At 41.7% G+C, this 26,940-nt stretch overlaps 1 protein-coding gene across 1 annotated transcript in view; it reads left to right on the top strand.

Moving 5' to 3' along the window:
* Nucleotides 1-26,940, top strand: part of BCL2L14 (BCL2 like 14) — a 352,635-nt gene that overhangs the window by 85,959 nt on the left and 239,736 nt on the right. Inside the window, exon 2 of the mRNA XM_053718917.1 lies at nt 938-1,305. Coding sequence (XP_053574892.1) covers nt 966-1,305 — 340 coding nt within the window. The 5' untranslated portion in view covers nt 938-965. The remainder of the gene's footprint in view (nt 1-937; nt 1,306-26,940) is intronic.

Genomic DNA, 26,940 nt, shown 5'->3' with positions numbered 1-26,940 from the left:
GTCCATGAGGCCCGCCCTTTTTTTGGGGTGGTTATGATTTTTTGTATAAAGCACAATTATTCCAATTCCTTATTTTATATGCTTTCGCACTTTTTTATCACCCCACTTCTTGGCTATTCGTTAAACTGAATTGTGGGTGTGGTGAGGGGTGTATTTATAGGCATTTTGAGGTTTGGGAAACTTTGCCCCTCCTGGTAGGAATGTATATCCCATACGTCACTAGCTCATGGACTCTTGCTAATATGAAAGAAATGAATTTATCAGGTAAGTTCTTACATAAATTATGTTTTTCCATTATGAGCTTTATACTGCAGTGCACCTGAAAATCTACACATTGGGGTTGTTTTATGACCTTTAAATAGACAAAGTTAAAATTTTAACTTTCATAATTTAGGTAGAGCATTTTATTTTACTTCTGTTATCATAGCTGCTTTATTTTCTTGCTATCCTGTTGAAGAGTATATCGAGACAGGCTTATAGAAACTCTGGAGCGTGCACGTGTCTTTAGCACTCTATGGCAGCAGTGTTTGGAACAATATTAAACATTCGGAAACAATGCTGCCTAAAGACAGGTGCACGCTCCATAGATCCTATGAACCTACCGATGTATACTCTTCAACAACGATTGCCAAGAGAACCAAGCAAATTTGATAATCTAAATAAATTAACTGGAGAGTTGTTAAATTTGCATGCGCTATCTGAATCATGAAAGTTTAATTTTGACAGAGCTCAACAAACCCAGGAACCAGGGACATGAAACCCATTTTATTTCCTTCATAATTCAAATAGAGTATACAAAATTAAACTACTTTACAATTTACTTCTATTATCAAACTTGCCTCATTTTCCTTTTAAACTGTCAAGCTTTCATATGTTGATGAGCTAAATATTTGTTAGTGCAGCTGTTCAATACTAACTCTGCCCATTTTATTACCAGGTTGTAGCTACCCATAACCATCTACACCATGGTTTCTGTTAATGAGAACTCTATGGATGAGGTTCCCCTGTGTGATGACGACACTAACAGTATAGAGTACAGGTTACTAATGGCATATGCCCAACGCACACTCCCTGCCAGCAAGTACCAACAGCTGCAGAAGCAGGAAATATTCTCACCAGGTCCGAATGGAACAAAAGAGGGCCAAGAATCAGGGAATGTGGTCACCAGTAATGGAAAGAAGACACCAGCTGCTTCAGAAGGATCATCTTCGAAAAAGAAACCGAAGAAGAGCTGGAAGAAAAGCCTTATGCCCGCGTGTCTGAGGCCTGAGAGCGAAACTAAATCTAAGAAAAAAAAAGTTAAAGGTAATGTATAGTGGTTTTACTAAACAAAACATCCAATGATTGTATAATTCGTTTGAACAAAATGTTTAAAAAGTTAAAAAATATTTAAAACAAATTCAAGAAAAACAAGCTGTATTTCTCTTGTTAAGTGTGTTCAGTCCACGGGTCATCCATTACTTATGGGATATATTCTCCTTCCCAACAGGAAGTTGCAAGAGGATCACCCAAGCAGAGCTGCTATATAGCTCCCCCCCTCACATGTCATACCCAGTCATTCTCTTGCAACCCTCAACAACGAAGGAGGTCACGAGAGGAGCTGGAGTTTTTACTTAACTATTCTTCAATCAAAAGTTTGTTATTTTAAATGGCACCGGAGTGTGCTGTTTTTTCTATCTCAGGCAGTATTTGGAAGAAGAAACTGCCTGCGTCTTTTTCTATGATCTTAGCAGGCGTAACTAAGATCCACTGACTGTTCTCGACATTCTGAGGAGTGGGGTAACTTCAGAAATTGGGAATAGCATGCGGGGTCCTCCGCAAATGAGGTATGTGCAGTACATTATTTTCTGGGAATGGAATTGACTAAGAAAATACTGCTTTTACCGTATGATGTAAGTACAGCCTTAAATGCAGTAGTGGCGACTGGTATCAGGCTGATATTGTATGCGCAGTCGAGTTATTTTCTAGGGACTAGAATTTGACTGAGAAAATACTGTTAAAACTGAAATAATACTTAAGCCTTATCTGCAGTGGTAGCGACTGGTAGCAGGCTTAGTGATAACTTTGCATGACATTGGAAAATGTTGTTTTTAATAAAACGTTTACTGGCATGTTATTCGTTTTTGTGAGGTACTTTGGTGATAAATCTCTTTGGGCATGATATTTTTCCACATGGCTAACATATATTTTCTGCATGGAAATCGTTACATCAGGGCTCCCACTGTTGTAATAGGAGTGGGAGGGACCTTGTTTAAGCGCCTTGTTGCGCAGTTAAAATTTTAGCACAGTCTTCCTGCTTCTTCCTCCTTGATCCAGGACGTCTCTAGAGAGCTCAGGGGTCTGCAAAATTCATTTTTGAGGGAGGTAATCAGTCACAGCAGATCTGTGACAGTGTGTTTGACTGTGATTAAAAGCGTTAAATCTTAATTGATATCCGTTTTATCCGTTTTGGGTATTGAGGGGTTAATCATCCTTTTGCTAATGGGTGCAATCCTCTGCTAATAATACACTTCTTGTTAAGAATTGTTTTAATTATATCTGTATTTTTGAAGCGCTGCAGCGTTTTTATATTGCTTGTAAACTTATTGAAAGTGTTTTCCAAGCTTGCTAGTTTCATTGCTAAATCTGTTTAAACATGTCTGATTCAGAGGAAACTGTTTGTTCATCATGTTCAAAAGCCAATGTGGAGCCCAATAGAACGATGTGTACCAATTGTATTGATATTGCTTTGAATAAAAGTCAATCTGTACCGATGGAGAAACTATCACCAGACAACGAGGGGGAAGTTATGCCGCCTAACTCTCCTCACGTGTCAGTACCTGCGTCTCCCGCTCGGGAGATGCGTAAGATTGAGGCGCCAAGTACATCAAGGCCCTTACAAATCACTTTACATGATATGACTAATGTTATGAAAGAAGTATTATACAATATGCCCGAATTAAGAGGCAAGCGCAATAGCTCTGGGTTAAGGACAGAGCGCGCTGATGACACGAGAGCCATGTCTGATACTGCGTCACAATTTGCAGAACATGAGGACGGTGAGCTTCATTCTGTCGGTGACGGTTCTGATCCGGGGAGACCGGATTCAGAAATTTCTAATTTTAAATTTAAGCTTGAGAACCTCCGCGTGTTACTAGGGGAGGTGTTAGCGGCTCTGAATGATTGCGACATGGTGGCAATCCCAGAGAAATTATGTAGGTTGGATAGATACTATGCGGTACCGGTGTGTACTGACGTTTTTCCTATACCAAAAAGGCTTACAGAAATTATTAGTAAGGAGTGGGATAGACCCGGTGTGCCTTTTTCCCCTCCTCCGATATTTAGAAAAATGTTCCCTATAGACGCCACCACACGAGACTTATGGCAGACGGTCCCTAAGGTGGAGGGAGCAGTTTCTACTTTAGCCAAGCGTACCACTATCCCGGTGGAGGATAGCTGTGCTTTCTCAGATCCAATGGATAAAAAATTAGAGGGTTACCTTAAGAAAATGTTTATTCAACAAGGTTTTATATTACAGCCTCTGGCATGCATTGCGCCTGTCACGGCTGCAGCGGCATTCTGGTTTGAGTCTCTGGAAGAGGCGATTCGCACAGAGCCATTGGATGAGGCTTTGAGAAAAGTTAGAACCCTTAAGCAAGCTAATGCGTTTGTTTCAGATGCCGTAGTACATCTAACCAAACTTACGGCTAAAAATTCCGGATTCGCCATACAGGCGCGCAGAGCGCTCTGGCTTAAATCCTGGTCAGCGGATGTAACTTCCAAGTCTAAGCTACTTAACATTCCTTTCAAAGGGCAGACCTTATTCGGGCCCGGCTTGAAGGAAATTATTGCTGACATTACGGGAGGTAAGGGCCACGCCCTTCCTCAGGACAGGGCCAAACCAAAGGCCAAACAATCTAATTTTCGTGCCTTTCGTAACTTCAAGGCAGGAGCAGCATCAACTTCCTATGCTCCAAAACAGGAAGGAACTACTGCTCGTTACAGACAGGGTTGGAAAGGCAACCAGTCATGGAACAAGGGCAAGCAGGCCAGAAAGCCTACTCCCGCCCCTAAGACAGCATGAAGACAGGGCCCCCTATCCGGAGACGGATTTAGTGGGGGGCAGACTTTCTCTCTTCGCCCAGGCTTGGGCAAGAGATGTGCAGGATCCCTGGACGTTGAAGATTATATCTCAGGGATACCTTCTGGATTTCAAAACCTCTCCTCCACAAGGGAGGTTCCATCTGTCGAGGTTATCAACAAACCTAGTAAAGAGAGAGGCATTTCTACAATGTGTACAAGACCTCTTAATTATGGGAGTGATCCACTCAGTTCCGCGATCGGAACAGGGACAAGGATTTTACTCAAATCTGTTTGTGGTTCCCAAAAAAGAGGGAACTTTCAGACCAATCTTTGACTTAAAGATCTTAAACAAATTCCTAAGGGTACCATAGTTCAAGATGGAAACCATTCGAACCATCCTACCCATGATCCAAGAGGGTCAATATATGACCACAGTGGACTTAAAGGATGCTTACCTTCACATACCGATTCACAAAGATCATTATCGGTACCTAAGATTTGCCTTTCTAGACAGGCATTACCAGTTTGTAGCTCTTCCCTTTGGGTTAGCCACGGCCCCGAGAATTTTTACGAAGGTTCTGGGCTCACTTCTGGCGGTACTAAGACCACGAGGCATAGCGGTGGCTCCGTACCTAGACGACATTCTGATACAAGCGTCAAGTTTTCAGAATGCAAAGTCTCATACAGAGATAGTTCTAGCATTTCTGAGGTCGCATGGGTGGAAAGTGAACGTGGAATAGAGTTCTCTGTTTCCACTCACAAGGGTTCCTTTTCTAGGGACTCTTATAGATTCTGTAGAGATGAAGATTTACCTGACGGAGTCCAGGTTATCAAAGATTCTCAATGCTTGCCGTGTCCTTCATTCCATTCCAAGCCCATCAGTAGCTCAGTGCATGGAGGTAATCGGCTTAATGGTCGCGGCAATTGACATAGTGCCATTTGCGCGCCTGCATCTCAGACCGCTGCAACTATGCATGCTCAGTCATTGGAACGGGGATTACTCAGATCTGTCCCCTTTGCTAAATCTGGACCAGGAGACCAGAGATTCTCTTCTCTGGTGGTTGTCACCGGTTCATCTGTCCAAAGGAATGACCTTTCGCAGACCAGATTGGACGATTGTAACAACGGATGCCAGCCTTCTAGGCTGGGGAGCAGTCTGGAATTCCCTGAAGGCTCAGGGATCGTGGACTCAGGAGGAGAAACTCCTTCCAATAAACATTCTAGAATTAAGAGCAATATTCAATGCTCTTCTAGCTTGGCCTCAGTTAGCAAAACTGAGGTTCATCAGATTTCAGTCGGACAATATCACGACTGTGGCTTACATCAATCATCAAGGGGGAACCAGGAGTTCCCTAGCGATGTTGGAGGTCTCGAAGATAATTCGCTGGGCAGAGTCTCACTCTTGTCACCTGTCAGCGATTTACATCCCAGGCGTGGAGAACTGGGAGGCGGATTTCCTAAGTCGCCAGACTTTTCATCTGGGAGAGTGGGAACTTCACCCGGAGATATTTGCTCAACTGATTCGTCGTTGGGGCAAACCGGATCTGGATCTCATGGCATCTCGCCAGAACGCGAAGCTTCCTTGTTACGGATCCAGGTCCAGGGACCCGGGAGCGGTGCTGGTAGATGCATTAGCAGCCCCTTGGGTTTTCAACATAGCTTATGTGTTTCCACCATTTCCGTTGCTACCTCGACTGATTGCCAGGATCAAACAGGAGAGGGCATCGGTAATTCTGATAGCGCCTGCGTGGCCACGCAGGACCTGGTATGCAGACCTAGTGGACATGTCGTCCTGCCCACCATGGTCTCTACCTCTGAGGCAGGACCTTCTAATTCAGGGTCCTTTCAACCATCCAAACCTAATTTCTCTGAGGCTGACTGCCTGGAAATTGAACGCTTGATTCTATCAAAGCGTGGGTTTTCGGATTCGGTTATTGATACATTAATACAGGCTAGGAAACCTGTGACCAGAAAAATTTACCATAAGATATGGCGTAAATATTTATATTGGTGCGAATTTAAGAGTTACTCATGGAGTAAGGTTAGGATTCCTAGGATTTTGGCTTTTCTACAAGAGGGTTTAGAAAAGGGTTTATCCGCTAGTTCGCTAAAGGGACAGATTTCCGCTCTGTCTATTCTTTTACACAAACGTCTGGCAGAGAATCCAGACGTCCAGGCTTTTTGTCAGGCTTTGGCTAGAATTAAGCCTGTGTTTAAAGCTGTTGCTCCTCCGTGGAGCTTAAACTTGGTTCTTAAAGTTCTTCAGGGTGTTCCGTTTGAACCCCTTCATTCCATTGATATTAAGCTTTTATCTTGGAAAGTTTTGTTTTTGATGGCTATTTCCTCGGCTCGAAGAGTCTCTGAGTTATCTGCCTTACATTGTGATTCTCCTTATCTGATCTTTCATTCAGACAAGGTAGTACTGCGTACTAAACCTGGGTTTTTACCTAAGGTTGTTTCTAACAGGAATATCAATCGAGAGATTGTTGTTCCATCATTATGTCCTAATCCTTCTTCAAAGAAGGAACGTCTTTTGCATAATCTAGACGTGGTCCGTGCTCTGAAGTTCTACTTACAGGCAACTAAAGATTTTAGACAAACTTCTTCTCTGTTTGTCGTTTACTCTGGACAGAGGAGAGGTCAAAAGGCTTTGGCTACCTCTCTCTCTTTTTGGCTTCGTAGCATAATACGTTAAGCCTATGAGACTGCTGGACAGCAGCCTCCTGAAAGAATTACAGCTCATTCCACTAGAGCTGTGGCTTCCACCTGGGCCTTTAAGAATGAGGCCTCTGTTGAACAGATTTGCAAGGCTGCAACTTGGTCTTCACTTCATACTTTTTCCAAATTTTCCAAATTTGACACTTTTGCTTCTTCGGAGGCTGGTTTTGGGAGAAAGGTTCTACAGGCAGTGGTTCCTTCTGTTTAATGTTCCTGCCTTGTCCCTCCCATCATCCGTGTACTTAGCTTTGGTATTGGTATCCCATAAGTAATGGATGACCCGTGGACTGAACACACTTAACAAGAGAAAACATAATTTATGCTTACCTGATAAATTTATTTCTCTTGTAGTGTGTTCAGTCCACGGCCCGCCCTGTCTTTCTTAAGGCAGGTTCTAAATTTTAAAATTATAACTCCAGTCACCACTGCACTTTATAGTTTCTCCTTTCTCGTCTTGTTTCGGTCGAATGACTGGATATGACATGTGAGGGGGGGAGCTATATAGCAGCTCTGCTTGGGTGATCCTCTTGCAACTTCCTGTTGGGAAGGAGAATATATCCCATAAGTAATGGATGACCCGTGGACTGAACACACTACAAGAGAAATAAATTTATCAGGTAAGCATAAATTATGTTTTTATTATAGTAAACATACTGAACCAGGAGCATGTCAGTGTGCCATACTGGCATACTAAAATGAAAAAAAAATTCCTCCATTGTTTATAAATAACAAAACGAAATGGCCAACACTCTCTCTGTCTTTTAAATAGCATCCACCTGGCACTAGCTGGATTTATTGCCCTATAGCAGTGATGGCGACCCATGGCACTTAAGATGTTTCAGAACTTCATTTCCCATGATGCTTAGGCACTCTGAAGTGCAGTAAAGCATCATGGAAAATGTAGTTTTGGAACATCTGGAGTCGCAAGGTTCGCCATCACTGCCCAATAGTGTACACACATTGAAATAATCCTGGCCAGTGACTCTCAATTGATTTGGTTTGTATGTGTGTGTATGTGTGTGTGTGTATATATATGTATGTATATGTGTGTATGTATATATATATATATATATATATATATATATATATATATATATATATATATATATATATATATATATATATATATATATATATATATATAATGTGTGTGTATTCTATAAACTCTTCTATCATACATATGAAAGAGCACTGTGTAGTGTAATTCCTGATTCACAATACATTTGGGGCTTCCATTAAACCATTTAATAACCATAATTCCTATAATGCATAAAATTGTGATTTTGATTTCACATGGGAATAATTTGTCACAGCCAATGACTAAAGTTTGGTCTCTGTTGGCATAATTAGTATCGGTTTCTAAACTGGAAAAACAATAAACATTTTCAATCTACAAACTGTTTATTATAATTTGCTATAAAAATAAAAAGTAATACAATATTCTACAAAGGGCCAGAATCCCATTTATTAGCGGGCCCATGTTCACATTCATAGATCTACTGTAACAATTTTCTGTTTGCAGCTACAATGACAAAGGTCACATTTGAAATGTGCATTTCAATTTTAATTAGAAGCATTTCTCTTGTAAGATGTATTGAGTCCACGGATTCATCCATACTTGTGGGATATTCTCCTTCCTTACAGGAAGTGGCAAAGAGAGCACCCACAGCAGAGCTGTCTATATAGCTCCACCCCTCAGTCATTCTCTTTGCCTACTCTTAAGTACTAGGAAGGGTAAAGTGATTGTGGTGACAAAAATGTTAGTTTTTATTTTCTCAAGCAAAAGTTTATTTTAAATGGTACCGGTGTGTACTTTTTACTCTCTGGCAGAAAAGGGATGAAGATTTCTGCAAGGAGGATGATGATCTTAGCACTTTGTAACTAAGATCCACTGCTGTTCTCACAAGGGCTGAGGAGTATAGGAAAACTTCAGTTGGGGGAACGGTTTGCATGCTAGGCTGCATTGAGGTATGTTCAGTCAATTATTTTCTAGACAGACTGTGATAATTCTAGAAAAGGCTGGCAATATCCCCATGAGGGTAAGCTGTATTCACACACTTAGTAGGAATCCCAGCTTGCATAAAGGGCTCATTTGTTACTGGTGACACTTATAGGGAAAAAAACAATTTTTTTTTTTTAATTGAAAACTTTTTTGAGGGACTTTAAGGGGTCTTTGTGGCTTATTTAAGGGTTATTAACCCACATGGCTAGTTTAGAAACACTTTGGTGTGTTTCTTTTAGGCCCCACTAACATCGAGTGAGGTGGGAGGGTCCTATTTCCACGCCTCAGTTGCGCAGTTTATTTTACTCTGAAGACATCCAGATGCTTCTCCAGAGGGTTCTGCTGTGTTTGAGGACCTAAAAGAAGTTTTTTCCCCACAAATCTATCCTAAAGGGCAGGTAGGCGCCACAGCAGAGCTGTGGCAAGGTGCTGAACGTTTTTATACCGGTTTTTGACGTTTTGTCAATCCGGTTTTTACATTAAGGGGTTACTCGTTTATTTGTCTAGCTGTGCAAACTTACTAAGGCTTTATGATACTACTGTAAAAATTTCGTAAAGTTTACTGCTTTTTTTACACTGTTTTGCAGAGTTTATGCATCTTTTTTTTTTTCTCTTAAAGGCACAATACCGTTTTTTTCTAAGTATTATTTACTTTGAATAAAGTGTTTTCCAAGCTTGCTTGTTTCATTACTAGCCTGTTTAACATGTCTGACATCAAGGAAAATCCTTGTTCAATGTGTTTAGAAGCCATTGTGGAACCCCCTCTTAGAATGTGTCCCACTTGCACTAATATGTCTATAAATTATAAAGAGCATATTTTAGCACTTAAAAATATAGCAGTAGATGATTCTCAGACAGAAAATGTCACTACCAGTAACGCCCGCACAAGTAACGCCAAGTACCTCTAGTGCGTCGACTTTACAAGACATGGCCACAGTTATGAATACAACCCTCACAGAGGTTTTTTTTTGTAATATATGTTTTTATTATTTTTCAATAAAGAAAAAATTTCTCATACATTTACAGCATATGTCAAATGTAAACAATAGCTACTTATAAATCAGGAATATCAACACTTAAAATCACAATATTTGCAGACACCGTGGATGACCAAAATTTACAAAGGTTGTCAGACTAGACCAACAGATAGCTTTACAATGATAATAAGATTACAAAGAAATAAAAAATAGAAAAGAGAAAATCTTTGTACAGTTGCATTCAGTTCAGTACCTTAATGATGGGCTCACCCGCCCTGCTCCCAAATAAACACCACATCAGCGATGAAACTTTGCTTACCTATATATGTATAGTGTATTTTTTCTAGTTCAAGTACATGGTTCACTTCCCTGACCCACATATCATATGATGGCACTTCTGCCTTCTTCCAGAACCTTGGTATCAGACGCCTAGCGCAGTTAAGCATGACATGTAGTAGTTTTTTCCGATATATGCAAGCCACTACTGGGAGATTGCCTAGTAAGATCAGGCTTGGGGAAAGATCAAGGGGCATCCCCAATACCTTACTGATCTGTTTATTTATTCTGTTCCAATATGGCTTAAGGGGTGGGCACTTCCACCATATGTGGGAGAGGGTACCAACTTCAGCAAAGGGAAGAGGAATTAGGGAAAATACTATGGAGCCTATGTGGGGTTAGATACCATCTAGAGAGCAGCTTAAAATTAGTCTCTACTAAGGTTAATGATAGGGATGATTTTTTAGTTTCTAGAAAAATACGGCCCCATTGAGCATCTGTCAACGTTGTATCCAACTCCTTTTCCCACCTCGTGATATATGTAGGCCTCCTGGCGGGGAAAGATCCCCTTAGTAGCTTATAAATTATAGAGATATGTGCTTTGCTCATGGAAGGGGTTGTGCACAGAGTTTCAAATGGTGTTAGATGCCTAGTTAAATTAGCTTTGTGTGGGCTAAAAAAAATAGCATGCCTAGCTTGCAGGTATGGAAACCAGAGGTGGAATGGGGGGCCAATGGATTGGCTTATTTCTGCTTGTGAACGCATCAGGCCATTATGTAGTAACATATGTGTAGGTATATTGGAGGGTACACCTGCTAATCGTGGTATCTGAATGGAGTGAGTCTGTAATAGTAGAGGATTATTGAGTAGAGGAGAAAGGGGGGAGATTGGTGTAGAAATCAGTTTATCCTCCACTAAGTGTTTGTCCCATGTGCGCAGCGTGGCTGCAGTATAGTAATTACTCCAAACATCTTGGGACCTAGATCTATGTGGGATCCAGCACTGATCTCCCAAATCTAACCCACCCGTCAAATAAGATTCTATCTGCACCCAGGGTTTGTCTGTTAGTGAGTGTTTCCAGGCGACTATTCGTGCCAAGTGTGTCGCCTTGTAGTAATGAACCAAGTTGGGGGAACCTAGACCTCCGTCCTCTCTATTCAAGAACGTGTCTCTAGTTACTCTAGGTCTTTTATGTGACCAAATGAACTGGTCAAATCTTTTTTGTTGTTTCAGAAGGTATTGTATAGGGAGGTCTAAAGGAAGGACTTGGAATAGGTAAAGGAATTTGGGAAGAATGTTCATTTTTATTGCATTAATGCGCCCCATCCAAGAGAGGTGGCCCTGTTTGTGCCAGGTTACTAAAGATGTATCTGTTGCTACTTGAAGTGGGACATAATTAAGGGTAAATAGTTCTTTATGGATAGGAGATATATCAATCCCTAAGTATTTAATTTTCGAAGTTATCTGAAAGGAGGTGTGAGTTTTAAGACAGTGTGTGTCCCCTTCGTCTAAGTGTACGGGAAGTATCATCGACTTCTCCATGTTGATTGAAAAGTTGGAGACCCGCTTATATTCCTCAAGCTCGTCGAGCAGGGCTGGAAGGGATGTTTGGGGAAAGCGTAACGTAAATATGATATCGTCCGCGTATAGCAGACATTTCTTTCATGTAATTAACAAGAGTCCATGAGCTAGTGACGTATGGGATATACATTCCTACCAGGAGGGGCAAAGTTTCCCAAACCTTAAAATGCCTATAAATACACCCCTCACCACACCCACAAATCAGTTTTACAAACTTTGCCTCCAAGGGAGGTGGTGAAGTAAGTTTGTGCTAGATTCTACGTTGATATGCGCTCCGCAGCAAGTTGGAGCCCGGTTTTCCTCTCAGCGTGCAGTGAATGTCAGAGGGATGTGAGGAGAGTATTGCCTATTGAATGCAGTGATCTCCTTCTACGGGGTCTATTTCATAAGGTTCTCTGTTATCGGTCGTAGAGATTCATCTCTTACCTCCCTTTTCAGATCGACGATATACTCTTATATTTACCATTTCCTCTACTGATTCTCGTTTCAGTACTGGTTTGGCTTTCTACAAACATGTAGATGAGTGTCCTGGGGTAAGTAAGTCTTATTTTCTGTGACACTCTAAGCTATGGTTGGGCACTTTATTTATAAAGTTCTAAATATATGTATTCAAACATTTATTTGCCTTGACTCAGAATGTTCAACTTTCCTTATTTCCAGACAGTCAGTTTCATATTTGGGATTATGCTTTAAATTATCATATTTTTTCTTACCTCAAAAATTTGACTTTTTTCCCTGTGGGCTGTTAGGCTCGCGGGGGCTGAAAATGCTTCATTTTATTGTGTCATTCTTGGGTCGGCGTTCCGGATGTGGCGTCATTTTTGGCGCCAAAAGCATTTAGGCGCCAAATAATGTGGGCGTCTTATTTGGCGCCAAAAAATATGGGCGTCGCTTTTGTCTCCACATTATTTCAGTCTCATTTTTCATTTGCTTCTGGTTGCTAGAAGCTTGATGTTTGGCATTTTTTTCCCATTCCTGAAACTGTCTTATAAGGAATTTGATCTATTTTGCTTTATATGTTGTTTTTTCTCTTACATATTGCAAGATGTCTCACGTTGCATCTGAGCCAGAAGATACTACAGGAAAACCACTGCCTGCTGGATCTACCAAAGCTAAGTGTATCTGCTGTAAACTTTTGGTAGCTATTCCTCCAGCTGTTGTTTGTAATAATTGTCATGACAAACTTGTTAAAGCAGATAATATTTCCTTTAGTGATGTACCATTGCCTGTTGCAGTTCCCTCAACATCTAAGGTGCAGAATGTTCCTGATAACATAAGAGATTTTGTTTCTGAATCCATAAAGAAGGCTTTGTCTGTTATTTCTCCTTCTAGTAAACGTAAAAAGTCTTTTAAATCTTCTCTCTCTACAGATGAATTTTTAAATGAACACCATCATTCTGATTCTTTGGACTCTTCTGGTTCAGAGGATTCTGTCTCAGAGATTGATGCTGATAAATCTTCATATTTATTTAAGATGGAATTTATTCGCTCTTTACTTAAAGAAGTACTAATTGCTTTAGAAATAGAGGATTCTAGTCCTCTTGATACTAATTCTATACGTTTGGATAAGGTTTTTAAAGCTCCTGCGGTTATTCCAGAAGTCTTTCCTGTTCCTAATGCTATTTCTGCAGTAATTGCTAAGGAATGGGATAAATTGGGTAATTCATTTACTCCTTCTAAACGTTTTAAGCAATTATATCCTGTTCCGCCTGACAGGTTAGAATTTTGGGACAAAATCCCTAAAGTTGATGGGGCTATTTCTACCCTTGCTAAACGTACTACCATTCCTACGTCAGATGGTACCTCGTTTAAAGATCCTTTAGATAGAAAAATTGAATCTTTTCTAAGAAAAGCTTATCTATGTTCAGGTAATCTTCTTAGACCTGCTATATCATTGGCTGATGTTGCTGCAGCTTCAACTTTTTGGTTGGAAACTCTAGCGCAACAAGTAACAAATCGTGATTCTCATGATATTATTATTCTTCTCCAGCATGCTAATAATTTCATCTGTGATGCCATTTTTGATATTATTAGAGTTGATGTTAGATTTATGTCTCTGGCTATCTTAGCCAGAAGAGCTTTATGGCTTAAGACTTGGAATGCTGAGATGGCTTCTAAATCAACTCTACTTTCCATTTCTTTCCAGGGAAACAAATTATTTGGTTCTCAGTTGGATTCTATTATTTCAACTGTTACTGGTGGGAAAGGAACTTTTTTACCACAGGATAAAAAGTCTAAAGGTAAAAACAGGGCTAACAATCGTTTTCGTTCCTTTCGTTTCAACAAAGAACAAAAGCCTGATCCTTCGTCCTCAGGAGCAGTTTCAGTTTGGAAACCATCTCCAGTCTGGAATAAATCCAAGCCTGCTAGAAAGGCAAAGCCTGCTTCTAAGTTCACATGAAGGTACGGCCCTCATTCCAGTTCAGCTGGTAGGGGGCAGGTTACGTTTTTTCAAAGAAATTTGGATCAATTCTGTTCACAATCTTTGGATTCAGAACATTGTTTCAGAAGGGTACAGAATTGGTTTCAAGATGAGACCTCCTGCAAAGAGATTTTTTCTTTCCCATGTCCCAGTAAATCCAGTGAAAGCTCAAGCATTTCTGAATTGTGTTTCAGATCTAGAGTTGGCTGGAGTAATTATGCCAGTTCCAGTTCCGGAACAGGGGATGGGGTTTTATTCAAATCTCTTCATTGTACCAAAGAAGGAGAATTCCTTCAGACCAGTTCTGGATCTAAAATTATTGAATCGTTATGTAAGGATACCAACGTTCAAGATGGTAACTGTAAGGACTATATTGCCTTTTGTTCAGCAAGGGAATTATATGTCCACAATAGATTTACAGGATGCATATCTGCATATTCCAATTCATCCAGATCATTATCAGTTCCTGAGATTCTCTTTTCTAGACAAGCATTACCAATTTGTGGCTCTACCGTTTGGCCTTGCTACAGCTCCAAGAATTTTCACAAAGATTCTCGGTGCCCTTCTGTCTGTAATCAGAGAACAGGGTATTGTGGTATTTCCTTATTTGGACGATATCTTGGTACTTGCTCCGTCTTTACATTTAGCAGAGTCTCATACGAATCGGCTTGTGTTGTTTCTTCAAGATCATGGTTGGAGGATCAATTTACCAAAAAGTTCTTTGATTCCTCAAACAAGGGTAACCTTTCTGGGTTTCCAGATAGATTCAGTGTCCATGACTTTGTCTTTAACAGACAAGAGACATCTAAAATTGATTACAGCCTGTCGAAACCTTCAGTCTCAATCATTCCCTTCGGTAGCCTTATGCATGGAAATTCTAGGTCTTATGACTGCTGCATCGGACGCGATCCCCTTTGCTCGTTTTCACATGCGACCTCTTCAGCTCTGTATGCTGAACCAATGGTGCAGGGATTACACGAAGATATATCAATTAATATCTTTAAAACCGATTGTTCGGCACTCTCTAACGTGGTGGACAGATCACCATCGTTTAATTCAGGGGGCTTCTTTTGTTCTTCCGACCTGGACTGTAATTTCAACAGATGCAAGTCTCACAGGTTGGGGAGCTGTGTGGGGATCTCTGACGGCACAAGGAGTTTGGGAATCTCAGGAGGTGAGATTACCGATCAATATCTTGGAACTCCGTGCAGTTTTCAGAGCTCTTCAGTTTTGGCCTCTTCTGAAGAGAGAATCGTTCATTTGTTTTCAGACAGACAATGTCACAACTGTGGCATACATCAATCATCAAGGAGGGACTCACAGTCCTCTGGCTATGAAAGAAGTATCTCGAATTTTGGTTTGGGCGGAATCCAGCTCCTGTCTAATCTCTGCGGTTCATATCCCAGGTGTAGACAATTGGGAAGCGGATTATCTCAGTCGCCAAACGTTGCATCCGGGCGAATGGTCTCTTCACCCAGAGGTATTTCTTCAGACTGTTCAATTGTGGGGGCTTCCAGAGATAGATCTGATGGCCTCTCATCTAAACAAGAAACTTCCCAGGTATCTGTCCAGATCCCGGGATCCTCAGGCGGAGGCAGTGGATGCATTATCACTTCCTTGGAAGTATCATCCTGCCTATATCTTTCCGCCTCTAGTTCTTCTTCCAAGAGTAATCTCCAAGATTCTGAGGGAATGCTCGTTTGTTCTGCTAATAGCTCCGGCATGGCCTCACAGGTTTTGGTATGCGGATCTTGTCCGGATGGCATCTTGCCAGCCATGGACTCTTCCGTTAAGACCAGACCTTCTGTCACAAGGTCCTTTTTTCCATCCGGATCTGAAATCCTTAAATTTAAAGGCATGGAGATTGAACGCTTGATTCTTGGTCATAGAGGTTTCTCTGACTCCGTGATTAATACTATGTTACAGGCTCGTAAATCTGTATCTCGAGAGATATATTATAGAGTCTGGAAGACTTATATTTCTTGGTGTCTTTCTCATCATTTTTCTTGGCATTCTTTTAGAATACCGAGAATTTTACAGTTTCTTCAGGATGGTTTAGATAAGGGTTTGTCCGCAAGTTCTTTGAAAGGACAAATCTCCGCTCTTTCTGTTCTTTTTCACAGAAAGATTGCTATTCTTCCTGATATTCATTGTTTTGTACAAGCTTTGGTTCGTATAAAACCTGTCATTAAGTCAATTTCTCCTCCTTGGAGTTTGAATTTGGTTCTGGGAGCTCTTCAAGCTCCTCCGTTTGAACCTATGCATTCATTGGACATTAAATTACTTTCTTGGAAAGTTTTGTTCCTTTTGGCCATCTCTTCTGCTAGAAGAGTTTCTGAATTATCTGCTCTTTCGTGTGAGTCTCCTTTTCTGATTTTTCATCAGGATAAGGCGGTGTTGCGAACTTCTTTTGAATTTTTACCTAAAGTTGTGAATTCCAACAACATTAGTAGAGAAATTGTGGTTCCTTCATTATGTCCTAATCCTAAGAATTCTAAGGAGAAATCATTGCATTCTTTGGATGTTGTTAGAGCTTTGAAATATTATGTTGAAGCTACGAAATCTTTCCGTAAGACTTCTAGTCTATTTGTTATCTTTTCCGGTTCTAGGAAAGGCCAGAAAGCTTCTGCCATTTCTTTGGCATCTTGGTTGAAATCTTTAATTCATCTTGCCTATGTTGAGTCGGGTAAAATTCCGCCTCAAAGAATTACAGCTCATTCTACTAGGTCAGTATCTACTTCCTGGGCGTTTAGGAATGAAGCTTCGGTTGACCAGATCTGCAAAGCAGCAACTTGGTCCTCTTTGCATACTTTTACTAAATTCTACCATTTTGATGTATTTTCTTCTTCTGAAGCAGTTTTTGGTAGAAAAGTTCTTCAGGCAGCGGTTTCAGTTTGAATCTTCTGCTTATGTTTTTTGTTAAACTTTATTTTGGGTGTGGATTATTTTCAGCAGGAATTGGCTGTCTTTATTTTATCCCTCCCTCTCTAGTGACTCTTGTGTGGAAAGATCCACATCTTGGGTAGTCATTATCCCATACGTCACTAGCTCATGGACTCTTGTTAATTACATGAAAGAAAACATAATTTATGTAAGAACTTACCTGATAAATTCATTTCTTTCATATTAACAAGAGTCCATGAGGCCCACCCTTTTTTGTGGTGGTTATGATTTTTTTGTATAAAGCACAATTATTCCAATTCCTTATTTTATATGCTTCGCACTTTTTTTCTTATCACCCCACTTCTTGGCTATTCGTTAAACTGATTTGTGGGTGTGGTGAGGGGTGTATTTATAGGCATTTTAAGGTTTGGGAAACTTTGCCCCTCCTGGTAGGAATGTATATCCCATACGTCACTAGCTCATGGACTCTTGTTAATATGAAAGAAATGAATTTATCAGGTAAGTTCTTACATAAATTATGTTTTTTGATGGATCTCTCCGAAAGAGACACCTTGTATGAGAGGATTACTCCTTACCCTAGTAGCAAGCGCCTCCTCTACCAGTGCAAACAGCAGAGGCGAGAGGGGACACCCCTGTCGTGTACCATTATTTATATTAATTCTTTGAGAGATTGTGCTATTCGCATTAACATATGTGACTGGGTTACTATAGAGGGCTTTAATGCGCGATATCATTACTTGTGAAAAGCCGAACTTTGACAGGGCGGACCAGAGAAAATCCCAGTCCACCCTGTCAAAGGCCTTCTCGGCGTCGGAGGAAAGCAGAACGAGGGACGATTTGGAATTTGTAGCCGACAATAAGGTATTCAGAACTCGGATGGTATTCTCCTTAGCTTCCCTACCCGGTATAAAGCCGACCTGGTCAGCATGTACAAGATATGGTAAATGTTTGCTGATTCTCGTGGCCAGTAATTTAGCGTACAACTTGATGTCTACATTTATTAGGGATATAGGGCGGTAATTAGTAACCTTATCTGGGGATTTGCCTGGTTTAGGAATCACTGAGATAGTGGCTGCAAGAAGCGTGGATGGGAGGTGGGTACTTTGGTCAAAAGAGTTATACATTTCTAACGGGTGCGGGCCTAAAAGGGAATTGAACAGATGGTAGAATTTAGGAGAGAAGCCATCGGGGCCAGGTGCTTTCCCCTGTGGGAGATCCCTAATAGCTAACAGAACCTCCTGTACTGTGAATTGTGTGTCTAACGCCTCGCTCTCTAAATTTGACAAAGATGGGAGTTGGGCCTGTTCCAGGTATCTATTGATACGGTTAAGCTTATCTTCTGAGTGGGTGTTTGGGAGATTATATATATAAAGCAGCGTAGTATGTCGCGAATTGGTTAACAATTGCGGTGTTGCTATTATGGACATTCCCTTCGGAGTCCGTGATTTTAGCTATATAATTTTTAAATTTCTTTTTCTTCAAAGATCTCGCTAGTAGGCGTCCTGCTTTATTATTTTCGATAAAAAAAATTCGATTTAGATGTAAGTGCCCTCATATGTGCGTTCTTAATTAAATAATGGTTTAGCGATTCTCTAGGCTGCTGGGATTTCTGCAGCAAGAGTGGTGATCTGGGGTCTCGTTTTAAAGCGCTGTTGCAGGCTTTAAACTCAGATGAGAGGGAGTCAAACGAGGCTGCCCGTTGCTTACGTTGCCTATGTGTGTGGCCCATGATTTCTCCTCTAATGTAGCATTTGTATGCTTCCCAGTTAGTGACAGCTGAGGTATCTATGGAGCTATTGAATGAGAAGAAGTCAGAGGTTTTTTCGGCCAGGTCAGTGGTTATAACGGGGTCTAAGAGGATTTGGTCATTTAGCTTCCAATATTGTTGATGACGTGGCTTGGCGGACCACAAGAACGTGGAACAAGCCATGCTATGGTCTGACCAAGAGGTGTGGTGAAGCCTTGAGTCTATAAGCGAGGTAAGCAACTGTTGCTCACAAAAAATATAGTCAAGGCGGGTATAGTAGCGCTGGGGATGTGAGAAAAATGTAAAGTCCCTAGTGTTAGGGTGTGTAGTTCTCCAGGTGTCAAAGAGAGGGATGTTATTGATTGCTTGCCAGTTGGCTCTAATCTGAGAGTTCCTGATGTAAGACCTGCCTAGTGACGTGTCTAACATGGGATTGACTGGAAAATTAAGGTCCCCACCAAGGAGTATCGGGCCTTTCGAGATGTCTATAGTCTGGTTAACCACTGTGCGAAAGGAGGAGGGCTTGGGGCAGTTGGGGGCGTACACATTTACCAAAGTGATGGGTCTACCATAGTATAACCCCGTTATAATTCTTTATCTAAGTGTTTATTCAATAATTCAAAGGAGGAGCCTTTCCTAAATGAGATGCAGACTCCGTTATGCTTAGTCGGGCCTGAACATAAAAAGTGTTGGTCATAGTATAGCTTTAGAGAGTGGGTTCACTGGATTTTTTAAAATGGGTCTCTTGTATCATAATAATGTCGATTTTCTTTTTATAGAAATCGTGGAAGGCTATTGAGCGCTTCTGTGGGGAAAGAAAACCTTTAACATTTTGTGTGGAAAGTCTGAACTGACTAGGCTGAAGGTGTCGTGGCATAATACAGTAAACCTTAAAATCTTAAGTTACTAGCCAATACAGTCTAATTCAGTGTGTTGTATCCTGAGGGCTGTAAAATTCAACAAATAAAGAACAGTTCAACAAATGCAAAACAACGAACAAAAATAAAATACTTTTGAACAGTAGTGAGAATCAAATAACAGTAACAGTTGTAAATTTCTGATTTCCTGATGTATAGGGAGTGAGAAAATAACAGGAAAAAGGGGAAAAGAGGGAAGGACAGAAAGGAAGAAGTGAGGAGTAAGAAAATCCTTGTGGGCAAGCTGAGTTAAGAAAAAGAGGAGCTGAAGTGAAGCAAGAACCAAAGAAAGAGGGAGGGAAAGTGTGGCCCGGCGGGACCCCCTCAACAGGCCGAGAGCAAGTAGGCCCAGGCCTAGAAAATACCAAACAGTATAAAATTAACATATCCGGAGAGTGTCTCTCAAGTTGGACCGATAATGTTCAGCGGTACAAAAAGTCAGTATGGGTAGTTAGTAAGCTGCACCCGTATACAAGCATATAGAACCATATACTCACAACCTCTAGCGTTCATATTCAGGTGGTTACAGTCCCTACAGGGGCCTCTTTGCTGGTAATATCGGTACAAAGCTTTTTAAGGCGTTGTTTGCTGATTACTTCAGACCAGAGTCTTCTCTGGGGCTTTGGTGGGGGTTTATTCAATTTTGAAGACTGAGGTGAAGTGGTCTCAGGAGTCGGAATGTCCAGAAGTTGGCAAAAGTCGGCAATATCTCCCGTTGATGAGCATTCAAAACGCCTTCCATTTTTAACGATCTGTATCGATACCGGGAAACCCCATCTGTATGGTATTTTGAGAGCTCGCAAGTGGGTAGTGAAGGGAGCAAATTCTTTCCTGAGTAGGAGTGTTCTGGTGGAGAGATCCTGATATATTTGGATTTTTGCGCCCATATATGAAAAAGTGGGCTGAGTGCGTGCCAGTTGAAATATTTTCTCTCTGTCTCTAACTTGAAAAGCACACAATAATGTCCCTTGGGGGTTGATTGTCACTGGGTTTGGGCCTCAGAGACCTGTGTGCCCTCTCAATGGGTATTGGATCTATTACTCTCTGGTTGGAGATAGCGAGGGATTGAAATAGATTTTGTAGATGTTCTATGATGTCTTCGTTCTTTACTGATTCTGGAACTCCGCGTATACGGAGATTGTTTCTCAGTGTCCTGTTTTCTATATCATCGATTTTATTTTCCAGCTCTGCTATTTGTGACTGCTGGTCCTCCATAGCGTGTGACATATCTGATATTTCTTGAATAATCTCTTCTCTATTATCTTCTAGGGCTTCCACCCTATGACCCAGCTCATTAATATCCTTTTTCAGCTCAGCACACTCAGTCTTGATGCAGGATTTAACCTGATTAATGAGAGCTTCCATAGCCTTTAGTGTAACTGGGCCGTCTTCTGATTGCTGATGCGGGTCAGAGGGGGATACCGGCGTATTTGTGGCCTCAGGATTGTCCGAAATATCATCATCTTCACTATCTATCTGAGGTTGTTCCATTTTTTTCTTTTTATTCTCTGTGCTTTTAAAAAAGGCATTTACAGAGCCAGAGCCTATGGTAGGCTTATAGTTCTTTTCATTTTTATTTGCTCTGCGTTGCGCCATGTCTGCAATAGTGTAGTGGCGCCTTGTTATAGATAGACCAGTTTCAAAATGTTATTGCTTTTCAGCAGTCTGTGATTGAATAATTTAAAGTGTGGGAACGGAGTTAAATCTTGTTTGAGAAGGGTTCTGTAATATGCAGCAGGTTATAACAGTGCTATTTCCTTTGCCCCTTTACTTCAAAAATATATATGTGCTATTGGAAAGGCTTGGGGCCTCTTGAGCTTCATCCCCGGTTAAGGCATTAGCTATCTGGTGCGTAGTATGTAGGCTACAAAGTTAAGGGCCGTCACTGCACATTAGGATAACATATTACCAATCTTCTGGGTGATCTGTGCAGCATCCCTGTGCTCTCCGTTCATGAATGGGCGAACGCTATCGTCTGCTGACCGCTGCAGTGCTGCACTTCTCTTCCAGCTTTAGTTACAGGCTTCCACTGCGGCCTACGCTGCGATCGTGGTAACTGCTTTTGTCCCTTTATAGATGTTTCTGGAAACCAGTTAAAGGGTCTCCGGACCCTTCACAGATATTCAGTGGCCAGTTTCAGGCATCTATGATTATTATGTGCGGCCTGAGAGAGAATCCCGCACTAGTCACAGCAGGAGCTCTAGTTAGGTGCGGCCATTAAGCACGCCCGCACGCTCCACCCTCCCCTCACAGAGGTGTTATCTAAACTGCCTGGTTTACAAGGAAAGCGTGACAGCTCCGGGTTAAGAACAAATACTGAGCCTTCTGACGCTTTAGTAGCCGTATCCGATATACCCTCACAATGTTCTGAAGTAGGGGTAAGGGATTTGTTATCTGAGGGAGAGATTTCTGATTCAGGAAAGAATCTCCCTCAGACAGATTCTGATATGACGGCCTTTAAATTTAAGCTTGAACACCTCCGCTTGTTGCTCAGGGAGGTATTAGCGACTCTGGATGATTGTGACCCTATAGTGGTCCCAGAGAAATTGTGTAAAATGGACAAATACTTAGAGGTTCCTGTTTACACAGATGTTTTTCCAGTCCCTAAGAGGATTGCGAATATTGTTACTAAGGAGTGGGATAGACCAGGTACTCCGTTCGCTCCCCCTCCTGTTTTTAAGAAAATGTTTCCCATATCTGACACCATGCGGGACTCGTGGCAGACGGTTCCTAAGGTGGAGGGAGCTATTTCTACTCTCGCTAAGCATACAACTATACCTATCGAAGACAGTTGTGCTTTCAAAGATCCTATGGATAAAAAAATTAGAGGGTCTCCTGAAGAAGATTTTTGTTCATCAAGGTTTTCTTCTCCAACCTATTGCGTGCATTGTTCCTGTAACTAATGCAGCTGCTTTCTGGTTCGAGGCTCTAGAAGAGGCTCTTCAGATGGAGACTCCATTAGAGGATATTATAGATAGAATTAAGGCCCTTAAATTGGCTAATTCTTTCGTTACAGATGCTGCTTTCCAATTGGCTAAATTAGCGGCAAAGAATTCAGGTTTTGCAATTTTAGCACGAAGGGCGTTATGGCTTAAGTCCTGGTCTGCTGATGTGTCATCAAAATCTAAACTTTTGAACATCCCTTTCAAAGGAAAGACCCTATTCGGGCCTGAACTGAAAGAGATTATTTCAGACATCACTGGAGGGAAAGGCCATGCCCTCCCTCAGGATAAAACAACGATGAGGACCAAACACAATAATTTTCGTTCCTTTCGGAACTTCAAGGGTGGTCCCGCTTCAGCTTCACCCGCTGCAAAGCAAGAGGGGAATTTTGCCCAGTACAAGTCAGTCTGGAGACCTAACCAGGCTTGGAACAAGGGTAAACAGGCCGAGAAGCCTGCTGCTGCCTCCAAGACAGCATGAAGGGGTAGCCCCTGATCCGGGACCGGATCTAGTAGGGGACAGACTCTCTCTTCGCTCAGGCTTGGGCAAGAGATGTTCACGATTCCTGGGCTCCCCAAGGGGGAGATTTCACATTTCTCAATTGTCTGCAAAACAGACAAAGAGAGAGGCGTTCTTACGCTGTGTAGAAGACCTACATACCATGGGAGTGATCCGCCCAGTTCCAAAAGCGGAACAAGGGCTAGGTTTTTACTCAATCCTGTTTGTGGTTCCCAAAAAAGAGGGAACTTTCAGACCAATCTTGGATCTCAAAATTCTAAACAAATTCCTCAGAGTACCATCATTCAAGATGGAGACTATTCTACCTCTGATCCAGGAGGGTCAATATATGACTACCGTGGATTTAAAGGATGCGTATCTACACATCCCTATTCACAGAGATCATCATCAATTCCTCAGATTCACCTTTCTGGACAGGCATTACCAGTTTGTGGCCCTTCCTTTCGGGTTGGCCACGGCTCCCAGAATTTTCACAAAGGTGCTAGGGTCCCTTTTGGCGGTTCTAAGACCGCGGGACATAGCAGTGGCGCCTTATCTAGACTTCTTAATTCAGGCGTCGACTTTCCAGCTAACCAACTCTCACACGGACATCGTGTTGGCTTTTCTGAGATCTCACGGGTGGAAGGTGAACATAAAAGAGTTCTCTCTTCCCTCTCACAAGAGTTTCCTTTCTAGGGACTCTGATAGACTCGGTAGAAATTAAAATATTTCTGACAGAGGTCAGAAAATCAAAACTCTTAACCACTTGCCGAGCTCTTCATTCCATTCCTCGGCCATCAGTGGCACAGTGTATGGAGGTAATCGGACTTTTGGTAGCGGCAATCGACATAGTTCCTTTTGCCCGCCTACACCTCAGACCACTGCAACTATGCATGCTCAAACAGTGGAATGGGGATTATGCAGATTTATCTCCTCAAATACATCTGGACCAGGAGACCAGAGATTCTCTTCTCTGGTGGTTGTCTCAGGACCACCTGTCTCAGGAAATGTGTTTCCGCAGGCCAGAGTGGCTCATAGTAACGACAGATGCCAACCTGCTAGGCTGGGGTGCAGTCTAGAACGCCCTGAAAGCACAGGGCTTATGGTCTCGGGAGGAAACTCTCCTCCCGATAAACATTCTAGAACTGAGAGCGATATTCAATGCACTTCAGGCGTGGCCTCAGCTAGCTGCGGCCAAATTCATCAGATTTCAGTCGGACAACATCACGACTGTAGCTTACATCAATCATCAAAGAGGAACACAGAGTTCTCTAGCGATGATGGAGGTAACCAAAATAATCCGATGGGCGGAGACTCACTCTTGCCATCTTTCAACGATCCATATCCCAGGGGTAGAGAACTGGGAGGCGGATTTCCTAAGTAGTCAGACTTTTCATGCGGGGGAGTGGGATCTCCATCCGGAGGTATTTGCCCAGCTGACTCAGCTATGGGGCACACCAGAATTGGAATTTATGGCGTTCCGGCCGAACGCCAAGCTTCCTTGTTACGGATCCAGGTCCCGGGATCCCCAGGCGGTACTGATAGATGCTCTAGCAGTGCCCTGGTTCTTCAATCTGGCCTATGTATTTCCACTGTTTCCTCTCCTCCCACGTCTGGTTGCCAGAATCAAGCAGGAGAGAGCTTAGGTGATTCTGATAGCACCTGCGTGGCCATGCAGGACTTAGTATGCAGACCTAGTGGACATGTCATCTGTTCCACCGTGGACTCTGCCAATGAGGCAGGACCTTCTAATCCAAGGTTCATTCAAGCATCCAAATCTAATTTCTCTGCGTCTGACTGCTTGGAGATTGAACGCCTGATTCTATCAAAGCGTGGTTTCTCTGAGTCGGTCATTGATGCCCTGATTCAAGCTAGAAAGCCTGTCACCAGGAAAATCTATCATAAGATTTGGCGCAAATATCCTTATTGGTGTGAATCCAAGGGTTACTCATGGAGTAAGATTAGGATTCCTAGAATATTGTCTTTTCTCCAAGAAGGATTGGAGAAGGGATTATCAGCTAGTTCCTTAAAAGGACAGATATCTGCTTTGTCTATTCTTTTACACAAACGTCTGGCAGATGTCCCAGACGTTCAAGCGTTTTTAGTCAGGCTTTAGTCAGGATCAAGCCTGTATTTAAACCCGTTGCTCCGCCATGGAGCTTAAACTTAGTTCTTAAAGTTCTTCAAGGGGTTCCATTTGAACCTATGCATTCCATAGATATTAAGCTTCTATCTTGGAAAGTTTTGTTTTTTAGTAGTTATCTCTTCGGCTCGAAGAGTTTGAGTTATCTGCTTTACAGTGTGACTCACCTTACCTTGTTTTCCATGCAGATAAGGTGGTACCAAACCTGGATTCCTTCCTAAGGTTGTTTCTAATAGGAATATCAATCAGGAAATTGTTGTTCCTTCACTGTGTCCTAATCCTTCATCAAAGACGGAACGTCTGTTGCACAATCTTGATGTGGTTCGTGCTTTAAAGTTCTACTTACAAGCATCTAAAGATTTCCGTCAAACATCTTCATTGTTTGTTGTTTATTCTGGTAGACGGAGAGGTCAAAAGGCTACGGCTACCTCTCTTTCCTTTTGGCTGAAAAGCATCATCCGTTTGGCTTATGAGACTGCTGGCCAGCAGCCTCCTGAAAGAATTACTGCTCATTCTACTAGAGCAGTGGCTTCCACATGAGCTTTTAAAAATGAGGATTCTGTTGAACAGATTTGTAACTTAGTCTTCGCATCATACTTTTTACAAATTTTCCAAATTCTATAGTTTTGCTTCTTTGGAGGCTATTTTTGAGAGACAGGTTCTACAAGTAGTGGTGCCTTCCTTTTAAGGTATCTGTCTTGTCCCTCCCTTCATCCGTGTCCTAAAGCTTTGGTATTGGTATCCCACAAGTATGGAGGAATCCGTGGACTCGATACATCTTACAAGAGAAAACAGAATTTATGCTTACCTGATAAATTTCTTTCTCTTGTGATGTATCAAGTCCACGGCCCGCCCTTTTTATTTAAGACCGGTAGTATATTTTTATTTAAAAAACTTCAGTCACCTCTGCACCCTATAGTTTCTCCTTTTTCTTCCTTGCCTTCGGTCAAATGACTGGGGTGTGGAGCTAAGGGAGGAGCTATATGGACAGCTCTGCTGTGGGTGCTCTTTGCCACTTCCTGTAAGGAAGGAGAATATCCCACAAGTATGGATGAATCCGTGGACTCGATACATCCAAGAGAAATACATTTATCAGGTAAGCATAAATTCTTTTTTTTGCTAATGTAAGTATTTAGCAAAATGCTTGTATTAAAAATGAACTGCACCCATGCATGTTTCAAATGTGACCGTTCAATCTCTTGAACATGATATCTAAATGTTGAAGCACTTGAAAGTGTAAAAAAGATGACTAGAAAATATCACCTGAGCATCTCTATATAAAAAAGGAAGATATTTCACCTCCAAAATATCCTAAGTATTCACACCTCACTGTAAAGAGACTTAAGGCAGACGATCAGAATGCTAGTCCCAGGACTTGCAAGGGAGTGTGCATCTGGCATGTTGTTTTCTTATTTAGTTAATGGAACTTTACTTTGAAATCTCATGAGATCCCAGCAAATCAAAGGATGACCTCAGCACTGCTGATTGGATATTTTTTGTTGTTGTTTTTTTTTCCAACTTGCAGTTCACCAGCAGCTAAAAAAATGTTCATAGAGAACTTACTCTTGTGAGCTGAAGTCATTTTGAGGTCAAATATGTTTCCTTCTTACATAGAGATGTTCATGTGATATTTTCATGTCAGCTTTTTGCAGTTATGCTGCATCACTTTCAAGTGATTTAGCATATGAGTATTATGTCCCTTCTCAGGGAGTCAGTAGTGGCTGGCTTGTATGGCACAAATTAGGTCTTT

Source organism: Bombina bombina, chromosome 6 (genome assembly GCF_027579735.1).
Source record: "Bombina bombina isolate aBomBom1 chromosome 6, aBomBom1.pri, whole genome shotgun sequence".
NCBI classification, from domain to species: Eukaryota; Metazoa; Chordata; class Amphibia; order Anura; family Bombinatoridae; genus Bombina; species Bombina bombina.
Note: the sequence above shows the minus strand (reverse complement) of the source record. Positions and strands in the feature narration are given on the sequence as shown.